Raw genomic sequence first — 22,276 nt, forward strand, 5'->3', positions numbered from 1 at the left:
GCCGACAATTTTGTATTTTATTTTTATTTTTTCATTCATCAGCCATATTGACACCACTAATAACTATAACCTATAATTTAGGAAAGTTGAAATTAGGGGTGTCAATATAGGTTTTGAAATATGGGTGACCAGCAACACGATACAAAAATTCTTGTTTGGGTTGACTCGCAAAAAAATTCGTGCGTGTTCGTGTTGATGTACTCGTGTTCGTGTCGACCCGTATTTTTTTATACATAATTTTATTTTTAATTTATTATTATTATTTTTTTAACATCGATCCATTTTTTAATTTTTTTTGTCAATTATCATTTTGACTCTTATTTTGCGTGTTACTCGTGTCGTGTCGTGTCAACCCGCAAAAAATTTGTGTCGTGTCAGTGTTGAAGATTTTGACACGAATGAGTCGTGTTAGTATTGATGTATTTGTGTCATGTCGAATTTGTGTCGTGTCGACTCGTTTTGACACCCCTAGTTGAAATAAAAGCAACCCAACAATTCAGAAAATAATAAAAAAATAAAAAATCGTAACATTCCCTCCCCCTAAACTAACTCTTGTCCTCAAGAGTAAATTCAACATCAAGTAATTGAATCATCTTCAATATTCGCTTCTCCTTCACTTTTGTCCATCACCGCCTCGTCGACGTTCTCTTTTCTCACTGCTTGGATGGTGAATAATTGTTTGTAACGATGGCTTGAAGTGAATGCGTCATTACGGCGAATGAGAGTGGAACCGGTGGAAGAGGCGCCACTGCCTGAATATGAAGCACCGCTGATGGGAGTGGATAAAGGTGAACCCTTGGTGTTGCTGACTGTTATAGTACGTTGCACATTCTGAGCAGGAAAGATGATCTTCTGATCGTGAGCCTCATATAGTTTTGCCAGCCCAATAGCAGATGAGAGGGTGTTGGTCCTGTTAGCCACCAAGACATCCAACCGGTTGGAGAATTGGTTCAACATCTCCTTGAATTGCTCCGACAAAGACTGGACCGCGTCTTCCAATTTCTGAATACGTTTGTCCATGCCTGAGCTTTGATACCAATTGTTACGAACACAATAAATAAAAATGGGAATTTGGCCTTATCGAGAAAGCTTGACCTCAATTGGCTTTACTGAGAAAGTCTGACCTCTTGCACAAAGTGTCTTTTTTCAAAAAATTCTTCTGATTTCATTTATTCAAATACTTTAAGGTTTAAATAGATAATATAAGACAACCTTAGAAATAACTACCCACTAGCACTAGATAGACTCCACTAATAACTATAACCTATCATTTAGGAAAGTTGAAATAGAAATAACTACCCATTAATTAAACAACCCAACAATTCAAAAAATAATAAAATAAAAATAAAAAACTGTAATACCCTCATAATTATGGGGTGTATTGGATTGGGAGTTCAAAGGATTTTAATGGATTATTTTTGGACAAAAATTCCGTCGGTATTCGATTAGGATTTCAATGGATTGAAAAAAAGTCACGTGGTATTCAATTAGGATTTTAAATGATTATTTTAGAATCCGTCCAAATCCGTTGGTATTCAATCAGGATTTAAAACAATGAAATCACAATATCGTGGTATTAAAAAATCTGACGATTTTGATGGATTTTCTATTGGTGTGGATTTCGTGAGACTTTTTAGTGAAAAATATAAATAGGATGCCTCTTTCACAATCTCGCCCTAACCCCTAGGATTTCTTGAGATTCTTCTATTACAATATTTTCTTCTTCCTTTGGCAGGTTGACTGCTCGAAATCATGGGAGCTTCATCAAAACTAAAAAAAAAAAGAGCATATTTTTAAGCAATTTTCGTCACAAAACAACTCAGAAACAACAAACCAACGAGATTTTAATATAATTTATCTCAAAAATAACATATTTTTGAGTCATTTTTGAGAAGTTTTAGAAATTTAAAAAGTGATTTTTCAAGCTTCGGGTCGCGATTTTTGTTTACACAAAAACGTGTTATTTTTGTATTAAAAACAACATAAAATAGTGAAAAAATAACAGGGTGAACTAAAACCCTCAAACCAATTATCGTTTTACATCAAGGAAACAATATCAATTTAATTTTTTTTTGAAACTTTCATAATTTGAACCCTATATTTCGTAACAATACATTCATGAACGAAATTTCTTCTCTATAGAAATTGATTTCAAACAATTTTTGTGTCAATAGATAACTAAAAACTTGTTTCTCAAAAGCTTCAAAGCAATTTAAGGTTTCAATGTATTGACTGAAAAAAATTGAGCAATTTTCTAAACTTTTATGTAATTAAACCCAATATTTCAGATTCAAAATATTCTTAGAATATTCAATGAAAATATGCATATGATATATGGTTAGAAAACTCTCATCACGTAAAATAAAAACTCCAAGATTTTCAAGATCAATTGCAAAAATTTCCAAACAAAAATTTATTATAACTTTAGGTTCTATATGCAAATTTAGAATTAATTTTAGAATTAAAAAAAATTGGGTCTTATAATCATATATGCATAACTTTGATACCAAATGAAGAAAATAATTTTCAACCCTTTAGATAAGTGAAAAGCTGTTGCTTAGTAATTTTGAATGTTTGTTAAAAATTATATTATGTTTTACTGATTGAGAAAAATATATTAGGTTTTACTTTTTTTTATTAATTTCATTGCATTTCTTTGTTATTTTTTATGGAGAATATTATACTTACAGCTTATTTTTGTTTACAACTTTTTACAAGTTGTGAGTTTGAAGTTGCTTTCTATTGCTGATACTCGTTTTGCTTCAATGATTGTGATGCTGAAGAGGTTCAAGTTAATAAAGAGTGGTCTCCAAAATATGGTGATAAGTGAAAAATGGAATATTTATAGAGATGATAATCTTGGGAGAGCCAGACATGTGAAGGAAAAATTATTGGATGATTGTTTTTGGGATTCAGTTGATTACATACTTGCCTTCACTGCTCCTATTTATGATATGATCAGAGCTTGTGACACTGATAGAGCTTGTCTTCACTTGATATATGATATGTGGGATGCAATGATTGTGAAAGTGAAGAAAGCTATATACCGTAAAGAGGGGAGGAGGATGGAAGAGAGCTCCTCTTTTTATGATGTGGTGCATCGCATTCTTGTGGATCGTTGGACAAAAAACTCAACTCTGCTACACTGTTTGGCATATGCTTTGAATCCCAAGTAAGTTTTAAAATATGATTTAGTTTAAAATTAATACTTCTCTTGATATAATTTGACAACTTGTTGATTTTTTTTGCTTCTCTTTTAGATACTATAGTCAACAATGGCTTCAAAAAGATTCTAGTCGAGTTCCTCCACACATGGATTTGGAGCTTACTCAAGAGCGACAAAAATGTTTAAGGAGATTCTTTCCTAGCATGGAGGACCGAAGCCGGATTAGTTTGGAGTATGCAGATTTTATTAGCAATAGTGGAACCTTTGGCGATTTTGATGCCATCAATACTCAATACACTATGGCGAAATCTTGGTGGCTACTTTATGGTACCATTACACCGATGCTTCAAAAAATAGCATTGAGACTTGTGCAACAACCCTCCTCTTCATCATGTGCTGAACGCAATTGGAGTACTTATTCTTTTGTGCATTCCATCAAGAGGAATAAAATCACTCCAAAACGTGCTGAAGACTTGGTTTATGTGCATAGCAATCTTCGACTCTTATCAAGAAAGACTCCTAGTTATGCACAAGGAGCAAATCAAATGTGGGATATTGTTGGAGATACATTCGATTCACTTAATGATATTGGAGATCTTCAATTTGCTAGCCTTTCACTTGATAGAGGCCATGATTATTCAAGATGGAGATGAAAATAATTGAACTGTGTGTAATCATAAGTAAAATAATTTTTCTATTTTTCTACACTCGACACTATTGGGATGTTCTATTTTTTTTAATATTTATGTTATGAAATTTAAATATTTGATTGGATATATGACTTATTATGGACTCTTATATGTATTAAATATAAATTATATTATATATATTAAATATTTTATTTAATATCAAAACGTGTCCCAACGTGTCGGAATTTAGCATTTTTTAGAATTAACGTGTCAGCGTATCGTGTCGTGTCCCGTGTGCCTGTCCGTGCATCGTAGTTTACAACCATATCTTAACCGTTGATTTTCGTCAATCAATGATTATTATTTTCGCAAATCAAACTCATTAATTAATATTTAATTTGGAAGTTAACCGATTATATATGGTTATTATTTTCGCAAATCAAACTCAAACTCATTGAGAAAATTATATTAGATTTTATTGATATATGGAGAGTTGTTGCTTAGTAATTTTTTAGATAATTTTCAACCTGTTGTTAAGTTTATTTATTTTTTATTAATAACATTGCATTTCTTTGTTATTTATTTTTATTGACTCTTATAATTTTGAATATTTGTTAAAGATTGATATTATTTTTTAAAATCTTACAAATTCATATTGTTATTTCAAATCTTATGAATTCTATTAAAATCATTTAAAATTCAATTCTACGAGATCTTAATTGTAAAAAAAGTCTTTTATAAAAGTCTTTAAAATTTCTCTAATTTTAAAATATCTTTTAAAATCTATCTTTTAAAATCTGTAAAATCTTTATCTCAATTTTTTTTTTAAAATCTTAATCTTATACACCCCGTAAGTATTTTGTCACTTTGTGAAAGATCATTTATTTATTTTATTCTTCTGTCCTTCTTGGAATCTTGTTAAAGATGGTTCGACGTTACGTCGTTTACAAGTAAATAATTACGTATTATTTATAATTATATTTTAGAGTAAACACCCGTCCCTGTCAATATCTACGAAGTCTTTTTTAGTCTCTGACAATAAAAAAGGACCAAATTGCTTCCTGAAATTACAAAAAAAGGGCCATGTTAGTCCTTATGTCAACTCCTAAATATGTGGAGTGACCCTTTTCTTGTACTTTCAGGGACCAATTTGGTCTTTTTTTATTGCCAGAAACTGAAAAGAACTTCGTAGATATTCCCAGAGACTAAAAAAAGGTGTTTACTCTATATTTTAATAATAAAAATAATTATAACAAAGACAACTCATACGCAATTTTTTTTTATTTAACATCTGTGTCGCTATTTCCATGTTGATTCCAAATCGGCGCAAGAACCCTAATTTCCTTCACTAAACGTGGGCAGCACTGATTTAAGAGATCGGAGCCCTATTTTCTCAACTTTGAATCGATTTTCCAAATTGAAGAGGAAAGAGAAGTTCTCCCTCAGTACCTGTAAGGTGAGGTCTTTGCCTGATTCACTCTCCCCCCGCTTCGTCTGAGTTTGATTCAATGCTTGGATCTTTATGAGTATATCGTGGTTTCAATTCTTTTAATCTCTTAACATTATTATAGATTCTATCATTCTCATTGAAAAGGATTCGAAGGGATATCGTACAGTGTTTCGTTTCGATTTTATTTATATTATTTTTATTTTACTGTAACATAACCCTAGCTCTGATTGGTGTTGCGTCCGCAATACACAACGCTCGTGATTCTTTTGAGTTTATTTGGTTTCAATTCTTTTAATTTTGGCATTATTAGTAGATTCCAATTTTCTCACTGCAAAGGATTCGAAGGGATATTGTATAGGGTATCGGTTTTTTTTTCTTTTTCTAAGAGAACCCTAACTCTGATTGGTGTTGCGTCCAAAATATGCCGCAACATTTATGATTCTTTTTGTGTTTCGTGAGACTTGCAGTGTTGAGATTTTTCGAACTTTTGTAACTGGAATTTTTTTCTGCTCTTAATCGCAGGTGTTGGCTTTCAATAGATTGCAATTAGTTTTTCGGGGAACTTTGACGCTGTAGGGTTTATTTGTCTTTTATAAAAGAATCATTTGAGCACATACATAGAACATGTCAAGTAAGAAGGAGGAGAAATCTCAGGCTGCAGCTGAAAGAATCAAGGCTGCAGCTTTGAGTGCTGCTAAAGGTCTGAGTCGTGCTCAGGCCGAAAGGGCAGCAACTGCGGCTGCACGAAATGTGAATGCTTATGGTCAGAAGGAAGAAGGGCCTAGCAGATGGCAGGAGAAAAGGGAAGCAAAGAGGCAGATGTATTTGATGAGTACTGAGAAAGCTGTAAAATTGGGTGAAAGAAAAGACCTTAAGCCTACAATGTCAACTATGGGTGGCACAGCACAGTGCCAAAAGTGTTTCCAAAGTGGCCACTGGACATATGAATGCAAGAATGAACGGGTTTACATTTCGAGGCCATCCAGGACGCAGCAACTTAAAAATCCTAAATTGAGGGTGAATGTGTCTGTGACTTATGATTTGGATGATAATAACACAGATGCTAAGGAGGAAAAGGCTAAAGTGAGTTCCAAAAAAACCAAAAGGAAGCATCGGTCTGACTCTGATTCTGGTAGTGACAGTGAGGATTCAGTTTTTGAGACTGATAGTGGCAGTGGGTCATCATCAGTTACAGGATCCGATTATTCTTCAGAAAGTAGTTCTTCATCATCTGATTCAGAGGAAGAAAGAAGACGGAAGAGGAAGAAGAAGCAGAAGAAGAGTGGAAGACGCAGGAGGTACAGTACATCATCAGAATCTTCTGATTCAGATTCTGTTTCAGACTCTGATTCTGAAGATAGAAGCAGCCGGAGAAAGAGGAGGCATAATCGAAGACGCTGAGATAGACTGACGAATGTGTGGATGGGGATCAGCTAAGAGTTTGGTGAGTGGGTGACAGGGGAGATCAATCATCAATTCCACAGATAAAATCATCAAGTTTTCGGCAGTTATAGTGCTTATTGTGATATGGGTAATGCAGAATAAGCTTTGCTAGATGCTTGGCTTGTATTTCTTTTCTTTAACTACTTTGTTATCCTGAAGATACTCAGAAGTTAGATTTGATCTTTCACGTTTAACGTGCTTAATGTTTTGTGAGATGTTTAAGCAGTTGGATGGTTTTTGTAATTGATGCAAGAGTCAAATTATCTCATTTACAACTGAATGGTTTAAGTTTATTGTAATTGGGTTGGTTCTTGTATATTCCCTATTTCTGAGGGATTTCCTGCGTTTACATGACATTAAATTAGTTGCTCTTGAGCTTATTGCATACATCAGTGGCATACTTTATTCGTTTTAACCAGGGGTTCAATGTTCAGTTAAAGTGTTTGTCATGAATCCCAGTAGCTTTTGCTTTTTCATACTTTTGGTGGATCTCTCAGGTTTTATTCCCGCCGTCAATTTTAGTTAACAATCTTATTGTATGACAGGCCTTATTTTTTATAATCTATTTTTGTAAAGATTGATCCTTTTATCTCTGGAGATCCGTGATGTACGTTTTTTTTCGGGGGTCATGTATAACTGTGATGTAAGTGAAGCTGAAACTTATTTTGAGGCACTACTTGTTTGTTTGCAATCTGCGTTTAAAGCAACCTCAACACTTATTATGCCTTGAGCTAGCGCGGGCCGCTTTCTTGTGTTTTAAGATTTAGAACAATTACTTTATTTCTCTAGAAAGTAGCAGAAAGAACTACTAACATTCCATTTCTTCTCGTTAAGTTACGCGTCTAAACTCTCACGAGTCCTATTGAAAGGCGAGGTATTTGTGTCGTATTAGCACAAGTTTGATATGCATGCAATGCAGCTTCAACCTTCCTCTTTCCGCTACATCAGCGGAGAGGTGCAATCACGGGGTTAGCAAGGAGTTTACAAATGCTGCCCTGAATGGTTTGTCTTCGTTTTCCCTTTTGATAATGTTAGTCTTAAGATGATTAATGTTGTAGGCCGTATATTTTCGTCGGTTCCCGCTCTTCCTTCGCTCCGCGCCTCTTACTTTAGTGTAGACTTCATTGATACATGAACCTCCTCCATGACTTCCATTTTTCTACACTGGTGATAAAGAACATTCATGACAACACGGTAATTAGTCTTATCAAGGACTTCAAAATAAGTATAGGCTAAAACTTATTGCAAAAGATTATGAAGAATGTTATCTTTATATTTGTTTAACACATTTCAATAGTGAAAGCCCCTTCCCCTTTCCAAGTGTAAACAATTTTTAAGAATTTATGGCTATATATAATCTCCTTTAATAGGAGAAGTGAGATTTGATGTGACAAAAACAAAATCCATGGATCCCACTAGTTTTTTTTTTTTTAAAAAAGAGGTAGGATATTTATACTATCAAAAATTTGATAGTATGAATATTTTACCTAAAATAAAAAAATTTGGCACTATATTTAATGAGTGCACATGAATGATTTAACTTCTCCTATTAAAAGAGAAGTTTAAATCCCAAAATAAATACATATTCTACCAAATAAAATAAGGAAATTTTTTTTTATCTTTTTAAATGATATAACTCTGTGTCATTTTAGATTATTATTTAAGTTAGGATATTTATAATTTGATACAAACTAATCCAACGAGTTAAGTTAGTTGATGGGTCTATATATATCCCTTATATGTGTTCTTGTTTGGGAATTAAATCTGAGAGTTGGGTTTAAGTGGCAATATAAGTCGAAGGATGGACAAACAACCAAAAGAGCATATGTTCTAATTTTGAAGTCAAAGCTGAATAATTAATTGCGACACCATATGATTTGGGATTAGTCTCTTATGTGTACTAGTTTTTTTTTCCCTCTTGGGTCGTGGAGATGTCCGGAGATAATTAGGGTTATGGAAATAATAATGATAATAATTTTATTAATTTTTCATAATATAAAAAGCCATTTTTTAATTTCTGTTTTTCATAAAAATATCATAAGATTTTATCTTTTCCTTTTTCTTTTGTATGAGAATGCTCGTTTAGTTTAAATTAAACAACAGACAATACTTTTCAAGTTTGGATAAATATAAAAAAAATTGGATTATAGAATTATTTTTCAAAGATTAAGGTTTATTTGTTTGAATAAGTTAAGAATGATATTTTTAAAAGGTTTATTCGATTTATTTATTATTAAAAATATAATACTTATAAATCTATTTAAAGTTTACCCCTTCAACAACTTTCATATCATTTAAATGTTTACATAAACTCTGCCCTTTCTTTGTATAAAAAAAATAAATTAAATTTTACATAACTTATAGATCAGACTAGAATTTTATATTACCGTACAAAGCCAGACTTTAAAAAAAAAAAATTCCATTTAACTAGATATTATTATTATTATTATTGATTGCAAAACAGACGTGTATTGTACCTATTTAGGAGTAGTACAGTAGAGAGTGCGAGGACGGCAGAAAAACCCGCCAAAAGAGAAAGGCGAAGTGCGATTGAAGTCGAAGTGTAGCTCTCTACTCCTTCAATTTCATCCTTGCAAGATGAGTACCTTGAAATTTTGCCGCCAATGGTTAAATCATTCATTCTCTTCCACTTTTCATTCTATGGATATGAATACATTATATGTGAATATTGATTAATGTGTGTTCGTTCGTTTGTTCTTCATTTTTCAGCAACAACGCTCTGTACCCTAAGGAAGACAAGGAGCACAATATTCTCCTTTACGCTTGCCGCCACTGCGATCACGAGGTTCTTCTCTTCTCTTCTCTTGCTTTCGACTTCTCATTTATCGTTTAGTCTCGTTTCGTGCATTCTTGTTGCTAATAGTTAAAACCCTAACTACTTCTCCTAGTGGTAACGGCTTCTTCTTCTTTAAGATATTTTTGGTGCTTGACTAAACCTAAACATTTTTGCTCTTACCTCATGTATTTTCCCTTGTCTGAATCTGAAATTTACGATTCACAATTTCACATTGACCGCTCTACTGGTTAAATGTTGCTCGGATAGTTTTATTTGAAAGTGAAATTAGTACTGTTTTGTTGCTTTTGTGAACTTTAAAGTCTTTATGATGCCTTGGTTTATTGATGAATCTGATCAATTGGACATTGAACTTTAGAATAGCTACGATTTGCATATTGTGATTTTTGACAGGAATGGCATTTGTCTACTATTTTTTTCTGCCAGGTCCTAAGGAAGATAACCTGTTTTCCCCCCTACTGATTTTATGTATGAATGGCGTTTGTTTTGTTTTCACTCACAGTTGACTTATGTTTACTGAAGCATCAGACTTCTATATGCAGTTGTTGCTTTTATATTCTGACTTCATGCTAAACATCCCATGTATTGTTATAGTGGATTATTATGATGCCGCTTATTGTCAAAAGTAAATTGAGTATTGACTAACATTGTGCCTTTCATATATCATGTCTCTTGGGGGAGGTAACTTGGTTTAGCTGGTGAAATATCTTTCCATTGTTCCAAGGGCTTAAAATCTCTCCTTTATTATTTATTCACTTCTCTTTCCATTTTCCTCCTACCTTGTTGTAGATACTAAACCAGTCAAAAAATAAAATAAAATTGTAAACCTCTATGCATGAGCATCCCCGACTTGCAAGGGTAGAGGTGAAGATCAATTGTACACTACCTTACCTTTACATTTTTGCAAAGAGTTTGACTCAAACCCATGACCTTCTGATCACAAGGAGCAACCTTACCGCTGTCCCAAGGCTCTCCTTGAACCAGTCACAAGTGCAAAAAATCTGATGACAAATCTTCAAATGAAAGCGAGACAAGTATGTTGTTGAAGTTAAAATTTTTTGCACTGAACCAGTCACAAGTGCAAAAAACTATAACTTCAACAACATAACTGTCTTGCTTTCATTTGATGATCTGTCATCAGATTTTGTTTTACACAACGACATTAACTTTGGAAATATAGGATTAGAAGGGAAGAAAGTACTACACATTTTATTTATATTTTTGCTATAGCAATTGTTACCCGTTGTTTTTATTATGAAGAAGTTATTGCAAGGGGTCACATCCCATTTGATGTCATCAATTAAGTTTGGATATGCCTATTTGACAAGTTATTCACTGTTTTTCAGGAGGTTGCTGATAATAACATTGTCTACAGAAACAAGATACATCATTCTGTTGAAAAGCGAACTCAAGTGTTGCAAAATGTAGCTGCAGATCCAACTCTTCCTCGCACCAGGAATGTCCGCTGTTCTCAATGCAATCATGGAGAAGCTGTCTTTTTCCAGGTTAAATCCCTATTCTACCTACTGACTATGGCAGGGAAGAACTAATTTTGTGCTCATGAGTAGAATGTTAAATCCACATTTAATGGATACCCACCTCCTTCTGTGTGTATGGAAAGATGGGAAGAGAGGGGGAGGGAGAGTGATTAGGACTTCCATTGTGCATCCTACCAGCAATGTCTCTTCCTCTTTGGTCATGCAATCCTCTAATCAGCTCTTTTGGCAGTGCGTCATTCCCCTTTGCTAAGTTATTTTACTGTGCTCATCTTGTGTATTGCGACTCTCTAGCATCTTCAACATCACTAAGTTGTCTTTCTCGCTATGGTTTAAGGAGCTGGCATTGTATTTAGGATTTTTTTCTTTTAGCATGTTTATTTATAACAAGCTTAGTGTAAGTTTGAATTAGTTTATTTTGTGTTCAAACCAGCTTATAATCAAACTCTTGCTGAGAGCTTTTGGACAAAAGCAATTATATCCTAAAAATAATCAAATTAAAACGTGCATTTAAATCTCAAATAGTTTTAGCCTGAGAAGAAGTGTTAGAATATCTCGAAGTATTTTAGAATATCTGAGCACATCACTAGAATATCTTATAAGTTGTTTAGAGTATGTTGTGGAAACAATTATTCATCTGAATGAGGAAGCAATCATAGGAGTTGTTTCTTAATTTTGTTTTGTTTCCTAATTTAATTAGGGTTAATAGTATAATTGTATTAGTGGATTTGGACTTGTGCTACGAACATCAGATACATCATTACACACCATATCAATCTAATAGATTACTATTGAAAGCATCCTTTTTCTTTTCGTTTCTTTTCTTTCCCCTTTTTCATTCCAGTCTCTTCTTCCTTACCTAAACCCTATAATTTCAACAGTTTTGGAAAAGTTTGGTTCTTGTTCAGCATGGCTTGTTAGGGATCCCAGTATTCGTTATCATAATTTTCATGGTTTCTGGCAGATTGCTGAACTGAAGTGCATAAATTTTGCCAATTATTTTTTTGAAAAAGTTTCAATTGCATACCAGAAAATGCAATGTTGTAATCGTATGTTCTCATAATTCGGTGTTTTACTAAAAAATAAGAGACAAAAATAAAATTTCTTTTGCTGCTTTAAAAGTTTTTATATTTTATGCAAATCACTTTTTGTTTCAAATACTATATTAGTTCCTTAACCAAACACCCAACTGTGCGCCTTACTGAGGTCGCTCCTATTGGATGCAAATATCCATGCCATCCTCATTCCATTGTAACGCCTTGGGTCTGAAACTTTTTTATTTCCTTTTGAAGTTACATTGAAGAAATAATGCTCTTCTGATTGAAATTCTCTGTAAAACTTCAATTCATAAACTGAATTTTAGTTGGTTGGGGATGACCGGATGTTATGAAATTTTTGAATGTATGTAGGAAACGGCCAGAGGGGAAGAAGGCACTACACTTATTTTTGTTTGCTGCAATCCAAGCTGTGGCAACAGATGGAGAGACTAGGACACTTCATACCTTGCTCAAGTCAAGGTTCAACGTTGGGGAATTCAACATCTCTAATAGTTCACTCTTGGATGGGAGAGAAACACTGTTTTTGTATAATACTTGGCTGATACGAGGACATTCATACTGAAGTTTTTGTGTTAGCTGTTTAAATTCCCTAATCACTGATTATTGATGGAGTTCATGGTTAAATCCTCATCATTTAGGTTTTCTAAAGGGTGGGAGGATGTACCAAAGTACTTGTCCTCTTTCTCATTCCCATTACCAACATTTACATTCAGTATTTGCTTCTGATGGCATAGCTTCTCCCACTGTTAGACGTTTAGATGATCTAGCCCTGACCACTCCCCATCTAATTTTTCATAACAAGTCTACATAGTCTAATTTTACTTTATGTATTCTTTCAATTGCATGGTAATTTCCACTGCCAGAGTAATTCCCAGGATCCTTAGTACTTGATCTGTTCCCATCAACATCACTAGCTTCGTGAGCAGTTTTTGATGATGAGGCAACCAACTCATCCTGGTTTTCATACTTATGCTCAGTGATCTCCAACACAGGTGTAGACGTATTCCGTGCTGGCAACTTGAAAATCAATCTCCTCCTGTTCATTACATTAGTATAAGTCTCGTGTTTTTCTTGTCCTCAGATTCATCACTGTCAAAATTAGACTGCTGCGATGTTGATTCACTATCTGACATATCACCGTCCAAGATTTCTTCACCATCTGCTTAGCTTGGTTAAGAAGCAAGCATACATTGAAAGCCAGAGGGGACCACATCGCACTCCCACCATACATTGAAACCATGGTGCCCGAAACAGTGAGTCAATGGACTAAGTCGCATCTGCAAGGCTCCTTATTCAATTTACCATCTCAAAGGCTCAAACAAATATGCAAGGACATAATCATTAATCATTACAATTGAAACCCATTCAATTCGGAAACAAACATCTCGTAAAGGAAACGGAAGATTACAAATGTGTTCTGTATGGCACTTTTCTTACTGTTCATGGTTCTACCAATATTTAGGTGCGGATAAGGGGGAAGGACCGGAAGTGAAAGGATTCAGAAAATTTTGTTATAGTGGCCTATTTGACTAATTGGGAGTATTAGAAGTTAATACGGTTAAATTCAAATGGATGGAAGAATGAAAAAAATTAAGAATTTTAAATCTTAGAAACTAAATTAATAATATTTATCTCTAAAAATCTAATTAATAAAGTATATATCTTTAAAGAATCGAGTAGGATTTTACTTTAGTAATATATGCATGTGAATGGGAAAGTGAGTGTGCTCCCTTTACCTCATGAGTTATAAGATTCTATCATAAAGAAAAGATTTGTAGATAAATTATATAAAAAAGATATAAATTGAGCAAAATGAATGATTATAGCATTAACGTTATCTTATTATAAGCAGTTGATAAGATTATTACATGGTGAGGTTCTTATAGGCCCTTTAGCGGTAGGTTTTATTTATACGACGGCCTTATATATAGCTCGAAAGGTACTTCATTTGAAGTTGCCAAGCGTGAGAGCTCCATTGCCATCGCCCTTTAATTTTATGTTGGTGTTGTTGGTAACACCAAATAGCTTTTGATTGTCTCCATTCAAAAGGCCAGCCGCCGGAGCTTGAAGAGGGAGTGGAGTGTTGATGTTGGGATTTGATTTATGCTGAGTCGACGTTGCCAATGCCTGGTTGCCATCACCTCCATCGATCAAGTCAGCAAACCCTCGTACGAAACCTGCCATTGGCTTAACCAATAAGGACTAAGCAGTAAAGAAACTTTTTTTTGTTGTTGTTGCTTTCTTCCTATACATAATGCTGAAGGAAAACTACCTTTTTATAGATGCATTACGAGAATATCAGGGCAACGGGTCCCTCCACTCCCTTATTATTTTTATATGGGATTTATACTTAATACTTGTGCTGTTAGAAGTATAATCTCTTGTCATAGACTCATCAAATTGTGTGTCTTTAATTTTTATTTATTTTAAAAAAATATGGGTCCATTGGTAATTGTCTCTGTCTTAAAATCTCAACCTCTACTCTCATTGGAGAGGTGTAAAGCCTTTTTTTATATAAGAGAATGATCCGTTTATCATTTTTTTTTTATAAATTTTTGTAAATTATACTATGTACTCCTAGAAATATATAATGTAACTTAGTGTACTTTTGGGAGTATATAGTGTAGTTTGTAAACAAAAAATTTGTAAATATAACCCTTCTCTTTTATATATAGATTCGTTTTTTCTACAGTCAATGTAGATAATTTATTTACATTGAGCTTAAAACGATATCGTTTTGAGACTGAAATTAAGGTATTTTTATAATTATAATTTATTTCAGGATTATATTAGTCTTTTTATTGTAATTTTTAATTTTTTAACCTAAAACGACGTTATTTTGGGAGCAAATATAGATAACTTATTTACATTTATTATAAAAACATTAAAGCCTGTGTATATATGTATATATTTAGGGCTTGCAATTTCTCATGTTGTATGAGAAATTCAAGTTTTCCTACCCAGAGAGAAAGGGGTGGGGTCCACCTTAAAGAAAAAAGGAATATATTTTTCTCATGTTGCATGAGATAACAAACCCCTCCTACTCATACATCAAAAGTTGTGCCAGCATTTATTTATTTTTTTACTTTTTTTTTAAAGAGTAGACTCACATACTTTGTGTCTATGACATTAGATAACAAATCTCTTATAACATGAGACTTGTATTTCTCAAGAAAAAATAAAAAATAAAAAATAAAAAAGTGATTAGCACGGACATCGAAATGAGAGTGGTAGAAGAATTGGCTACATGTAGCTTGAATGGTAGGCTCCTAATATTCTGTAAGCTGAGCTTTTCTGTAGCCGATTATTTCGAAATTCAGAGAATATTTTCCAACCATTCGTTCACACTTCAAAGTAACTTAAGGCACACATTTTCTAAATTCCATATTACCAAAATAGCATATGCCACAATTTAAAATTCCCCGTTTGGTCTTATGGCAGTAATACATATCTTCCAGGGCATCTTGTCCTATTGGCTAAACAGGTTGGAATCCCACTTCACTTTGTAGCTTAGTTTTGAAGGCACAATAATATCTAAGGAATCTTTTCGATCGTGCAGAGCTTGGTTGCAGTATTTGTGAAGGGCATACCCTGTTTTGCAAGGGTTTGAGATGGCGTATAGGGTAGGGTCATTTAGTCTTGTACAACCCATGGCTTCCAAATCCGTGGAATTTTAACTTGTCCCGCACCAATTTAGCTTTTTGATGTGATATATAGGGCTTGTTTTGCTTGTAAAAAGAAGTACTTTTTATGTGTTGCTTATTTTAGAAGCGTTTTTATAAAAGTTAAAATTATTTAAATTTTAAAAAAATATTTGATTTTTTAATTTTATTTTTTTTAAAAGGTAAAATATTTAGTTTAAAAAAAAAATTGACTTTTTTTTTTTTTATAACAAATTGACTTTTTTTTAAACCAGACATGCGAATGAACTTTTTAGTAGAAATGTTTCTTTATTTCTTAAAAAAAACCAGTTTTTGGCTAAAAAAAAGTTCCAAAGAGTAAAGCCAAGAAAATGAAGGAAAGTGTGAGAAAAATTCAACTTAGAAAATGGTTACAGACATTGGTCTCTCCGAGTCAGACAACCAAATCAAGAGCATACGCTTGCCAAGGTGACAATCTCCACTATGGACTACATTCACATGCCATTCTTCACTAGCTTATTCCTATTTATTGGCAACTAACAGCATGGCTTTTCCAATGCTGAAGTATTTAGAACTTGAATTCGTTTATATAAGTCGACTTCATTGTTATATTAGAATCATAAATTTAATGTTCGCTCGCTTTATACATTTACAAATATTGTTCTTGATTTAATAATGAGCTTCTGATGATATCAAACTTCGAATTTAATAAAAATGCTCATGATTATTATGTAATTTTGGATGGATCTTGTAAGATGGTAAATAACGGTGATGGGATGAAGACGTGAATTAAATTTTTTGGATTTAATTATTATTTAATTAGGATATTGCATTAGTCACTGAAAATGAAATAGAAATTAATAAAGAGAAGAGGTATAAAAACCTCATCAATTTATTGGAAACCATTAGAGATCGATCATACACCAGTTTTCAGTGATGCGACACTATGATGTACATATTATAGAAGATTGTATCCTTGCGATACACAACTGAAATGGCTAATTATACGTTCTAGTGGTGGAATCAAAGCCACCAAAGATGATGGATCCGTTACCATTGCCCTTGGTATAACCAGTGTTGTTTATAAGGCCTCGCATGTTTTGTGTGCCTGTGTTGTTAAACGAGGCAGGGGGCAGCTCCTGTTGTGTGGTATTGTGCCTAGGAGCAACAACACCGCGGTTGGGAGTGTGTCGAGGTTGTGCCTCCACATGATCGTTGTCAACATCATCTTCTTCAAGGAGGCGAAGTAACTGCCGAAGGGAACTTGCCATATTCAGCTAGGAACTATGTGAAGCTTGTTTCCGTGGCTTACAAGTTTGATCGTTTAGGAAAATCAAGTATGCTTTTATATCAAGGTGAGGAATATTGGTGCAGTAGCTTGCGCAGGAAGCAAATGTTAACTTGTTTTTTTTCTATAGAAAATTAAATAACATAATTGAGATGTGCTATCTGTAGAGCTAGTGCGGTATGTGATTCCCCACTGCAAATTGGTTTTCATTTCATCAGGGATAGAGATTACCAAAGAAATACCTCACAAATACGTTTTTTTTTTAAATAAAAAACTCGTGGTTTAAGACTTAAGTTATGACATGTACAATAAGATAAAATATTCAAATTTTCCATCCCTTTCTCTCATAGTTATCTTAATACCTTTATTCATAATTATCTTAATATCATAGGCTTCATGTGTCCACTCAATAACTTAAGTTTTTAATAGAATGAATTGTATAATATGATATTAGATTATGATCAAGTGATATAGAATTCGAATTTTGTTGTTCCATTCTTCTAATTAAAATAAATAAATTTAAACATAAGGTAAAAAAAATAAACATATGCATTATCACCCTTTAAAGGTAAAAATATTTCTCTTATGAAAAGGTTTGTTAAGAAATATAATAAAATATTATTTATAAGTAATTAATCAAATTAACTAAATTCAAGATGATAATGAATGCGTAAGTCTTATTTTTAATTTTTTAATTTCACCACCAATTCATTAAATACACGATTATTTTTTAATCAGATAAAAATATTTGATTCTTTTAACTCCTGCTTTTTTTAGAAACTAAAATTTTTAGCTTTAAAAAAAAATAACAAGTTTTTAGTTTTTTTTATGACTTTTATTTTTTAAAAAAAATAGGCATCTAAACAGACATGTTTATGAGAAGTGCTTTTTTTGGTAAAAAAAAAAAAGCTTTTAGAGAAGAAAAAAAAATTCATCCAAATAAGCTCTAAGAATAGTATGTCTCAGTTTATCAATTTTATGGATGCAGTTTAGGAAATGAAGTACTTTTTTTTAAACACGAAACAATATTTTAAACCAACCAGCATAACCGTAGGGCATGGATTTGTTCAGTCAGGAAAGATATTTGGACTATACCATTCCATCATCAACTTGATTGTTTCGGTTACGTAATTCATGAACGTCATACTAGCAAAATTGAAGACGATGCCATTCAGGAGAAAAAGTTGAGGATCCGAAATTCTATCCCGTTAGAAAACTTGTCTTCCAACATTTTACGACTGGGTTTTTTATTAGCACCTTTTTTTTTTTGTATACATTATTAGCACCTTTTATTCTATATGTTTTCGCTATACGCCTAAACGAATATTCTCCTGGATAAGGGGAAATATTTGGATCAAAGCATATATTCAGTAAGAAGAATAATACATCAGAAGCGAATGTAATAGTTGGATGAAAAGATTCTTATTGTTACCAAAAAGAAAAGAAAAGATTCTTACGGGAGGCACGATATGGGCCACAAGTTGAATCACCGAAGGCACACAAGATGGATCAAATGATGGACCGCACGGTTGAGCACTCGGGGCTGGGCAGGAAATAAAAAATAATTAGCATCAGTTATATTTGATCCAAGGATCAAGTGATAAATAACTTTTAAAAAAACTGTTAACTCTGTTACTTGAGACGTGCCAATTACAATAAAAGAACTTTTAGTAAAAATGATAGATTATAGATAAATAGATAAGAAGCGTTATACTTACAACTTCAAAATTTTATAACCTCTTACAACTTATTTTTTTCACTATTGATTTTCGTTAATCGAACCGATAAATTATAACCGTTGAATTGACTGAAATCAACGGTGAAAAATAAGTTGTAAGATGTTGTAAAACTTTTAGGTTGTAAGAATGAGGAGAGATATTCTAACTATCAAAATTTTTCACTACCAATTTACTTCCTATCTAATCACCATCTGTAAGAATAACGCTCATTTGAATAGATATATAAATTGGTTTTATATGAATCATGTTGCAGGAGTGGTACTGTTTATTCCTACAATCATTTTTTAACTATGTACTACTCCTGGGAGTACATAATTAAAAAAAGAATTTAATATTACAATTATGTACTTCCAAGAACACATAATTAAAAATGAGTTATAGGATGTCCTGTAACAAGACATCCAATACACCCTATATAAATATAGTATAAATATATTATAGATTGTAGCATTCCACAACAAATCAAGATTTTATGAAGAATTTCATAAGTTGAGTGAGAGTTAAAAATGATAGCTAAAATAATTGGGGCAGGATATATTTACTACTAAAAAAGTTTATCATATTTATAACCAACCTAATTACCGTTGATTTCCGTCAATCTAACGATTATAATTTATTGTGAATTAATAATTAATTAATAAATGCGACCCAATACTTTTCAATAAACCATAACCGTTAGATTGACGAAAATCAATGATGATTAAGTTAGTTGTAAAGGTTGTAAAATTTTTTGGTGGTAAGTATATCCTTTCCCAAAATAATTTATCGTTTACCATTCTTTTTAGCAAAATACAAATAATTTATATAAAATAAGAACTTAAAAAGAAAAATAAAATATGTACTTATGATCAATTTCCGTGATTCAGGATAAACTATACACTGTACCGTTAAATACAAACTCTGAACTTTATCAATTGCATTATTTATATTAGTAGCATCTTAACCCACTTGAATCAAACACATCTCCTATTTAATCCTCCTCCAAACCATGGCAAAGAGAAACACGTCTTTTGCCTCTCTTCATCTCTCTCTCGGTCTTTCACCATTAACATGGGTATTTTTCTTGTCCCAAGTTATGGTACACGACATTTCAAAAAATTTAACGTGTTGTATTCGATATTTTATGATACTCTGACATTCCAATATGTTTTGCAGAGATTCAAAAAAGCGTTTGAAGGTTGCGTTTTTAATTCTAACTATTAGATTTGTTGGATTACGCTTATCATTTTATTGAGTTTAATATAAATATTTAAAATATCTTTATGTTTCTTTGCAAAATAAATTAGTATTATAAGTTTAGCTTCACTTTTATTAAATTATTAAATATTAAATATAATATACACTATATAAATTAAAAATATATTTAATATTAAAACATATTCTAACGTGTCAAAATTTAATATTTTTTAGAATTAACATGTGAAAATATTATGTCGTATTCCATATCTCATATAATTATCAGTGCAATATACGCCCAAGAATAACAACATTGATACCAACGCTTGCTCCCTTCACATAATCCCAACTCAGCCCGCTCCGCAAGATGATCAACGTTGCATACAACTCGACTGACACCTTAATTTTCTTCTCATGATAAATGGACAAAAAAGGGAAAGAAATGAGTAAGGACAAAAAACGAAAAGGAAAAGTAAGGAGTAAGGAAAGATTCTCCTAAGTGGATCACTTTTCCCATAATATAAATATAGATATAGATTGTTATTGAATTAACGGATTGCATAAAAAAAAAAGATCATATGAAAAAAAAGTGTATAAATAAAAAATGTCTTTATATTTAGATTAGATGTGGTTTAATGGACATTGTGTGCCTCTCAATTCCCATTTTTTATTTTTAGTTAAGATTAAAAATATGAATTAAAACTACTGCTGAAAAAAAAAGAAAAAATTTCCACAAAACACATATAAAAGCCAAGATATACTGGCGAATCCTGACTTTTTTTTTTAATAAGTAGATTCCATTTTTTTGTACATGTTGCAAAAAAATTCTCAGAAATGACTACAAAGAAAACGGACTCATAATTTATTATAGTTATAAGATATCAAAATGGTAGTAAGAGTGTATTTTTTTTATTTATTTTTTTGAGAATTGACCACTTCAAAAAAAAGTTCATAGGTTTTATTTTCTTATTTTTTATATATTTAAGTTTAATTGTATAGATAATATTTTAAGAAAAATGGAATTGTAACCAAATATGTTATTATATATTTTGTGCCTTTGTGGTACTAGTTAACATTTTAGAGTTAAGTCGTAGTAATATGTACTTTTTATTATGAAATATTAATTTAGTCTATACACACAGTCACACGGACATGCACACACCAATCGCAAGGTTGATATAATTTAACTTTCGATTTTGCAGAATGATTACATTGATTAGAACTTAAAAGGGCCGTGAGACGGCCTTATGTTTTGGGTTAAAAAAACATATTTTAAGAGATAAGATATTATAATTATTAAATATTTTTACTATTAATTTACTATCACTTTTTAAGTGTTGTATCTTATTTTTCAACAGATAATTTCTAAAAAAGAGAAAAGAAAACAGTTTTTAATATATTATCGATAATACATAATTATATTAGATTGATAATAAAAATATTTGATAGAAAAATATCCTACTTGAACGGGCTATTCAGAAACTAGCCTAGCCCTCTTAATAAACGGGCAGGCTATAGGGCATATGCCATGGATTGATGAAGGTTCAAGAAACATACGCGGGACCATTATATTGGAGTATATTATTTAACTTTGCACCCTTTTTTTAATGTTTCAGGTATTTAATAAATTAATTTATTTTTATTAAAAAAATTTATTTTAATTAATACCTTAAGTTCATTTTTATTTCTTTCCTTACCTTTTTCCCCGTTGATCCCTTACTCTCCTAACTTCGCAAAATCCACAAATGAGAAGCTATGTGAATTAGTTTTTTAGATAAGTTTTTCTTATAAAAACTTCTTCAAAAAGTTTTAAGATAATATAGTAAGTTTACTTAAACATTATCTTTATATAATAAAAGTATTTAATTTAATAAATGAATTCCAATAAACCCTTCAAAAAGTTTTAAAATAATAGAGTAAGTTTACTCTATCCCAACGGGGCCTAAATTTATAACTTGAACTGAAGTAGTTTGGCTAAACGGGTGATGAGATTGATGAAGAGCAGGTTGGGGGAGACATTTTTCTATGCTACGAATATAGAGTACATCCCTCCAAACAAGAAAAAAAAAATTGAAACTTAAAGATAAATAACAGAAAATATTTAAATTGAAATGAGATAAAAAAAAATGCACCGAGTTTAAGTGAGTACGGAGTACCCAAAAAAAATCCATGATGGGGGCAAAAGAGAACCGAGTGCGTTTCTTTACTTTTTTATTTTTATTTTTCTTTCAAAAAATAAAAAAAAGACAATTCATTGTGTTGGGAGTTGGGACAATAACTCTTAAAAAATCCTTTGTATACTAATTGTTTTTAGCTTAATATTTTCAAATAAAAACTCAACAGCATCATACATATTAAAGTTCCACTCAAAATTG

At 32.1% G+C, this 22,276-nt stretch overlaps 3 protein-coding genes across 3 annotated transcripts; all 3 read left to right on the top strand.

Annotated features, from left to right (window-relative positions):
• The first annotated feature begins 2,765 nt into the window (after window positions 1-2,765).
• On the top strand, window positions 2,766-3,819 carry LOC133294491 (uncharacterized). The gene is made up of 2 exons (XM_061493171.1): window positions 2,766-3,172; window positions 3,261-3,819. The coding sequence occupies exons 1-2, from the start codon at window positions 2,766-2,768 to the stop codon at window positions 3,817-3,819; spliced, it is 966 nt and encodes a 321-aa protein (XP_061349155.1).
• Window positions 3,820-5,116: 1,297 nt separating this feature from the next.
• LOC133294536 (uncharacterized) lies at window positions 5,117-7,086 on the top strand. Its single transcript, XM_061493223.1, has 2 exons — window positions 5,117-5,251; window positions 5,768-7,086. Exon 2 carries the CDS (start codon window positions 5,870-5,872, stop codon window positions 6,644-6,646), a length of 777 nt encoding a protein of 258 aa, XP_061349207.1. The 5' UTR covers window positions 5,117-5,251; window positions 5,768-5,869; the 3' UTR covers window positions 6,647-7,086.
• Window positions 7,087-9,163: 2,077 nt separating this feature from the next.
• On the top strand, window positions 9,164-12,874 carry LOC133294553 (DNA-directed RNA polymerases II, IV and V subunit 9A). The gene is made up of 4 exons (XM_061493242.1): window positions 9,164-9,315; window positions 9,419-9,494; window positions 10,850-11,008; window positions 12,409-12,874. Exons 1-4 carry the CDS (start codon window positions 9,287-9,289, stop codon window positions 12,487-12,489), a joined length of 345 nt encoding a protein of 114 aa, XP_061349226.1. The 5' UTR covers window positions 9,164-9,286; the 3' UTR covers window positions 12,490-12,874.
• Window positions 12,875-22,276: the final 9,402 nt, after the last annotated feature.

The sequence above is a fragment of the Gastrolobium bilobum genome, unplaced genomic scaffold, assembly GCF_033153095.1.
Source record: "Gastrolobium bilobum isolate Gb01-03AN ecotype WA unplaced genomic scaffold, APGP_CSIRO_Gbil_v1 utg5188, whole genome shotgun sequence".
Lineage (NCBI taxonomy): Eukaryota > Viridiplantae > Streptophyta > Magnoliopsida > Fabales > Fabaceae > Gastrolobium > Gastrolobium bilobum.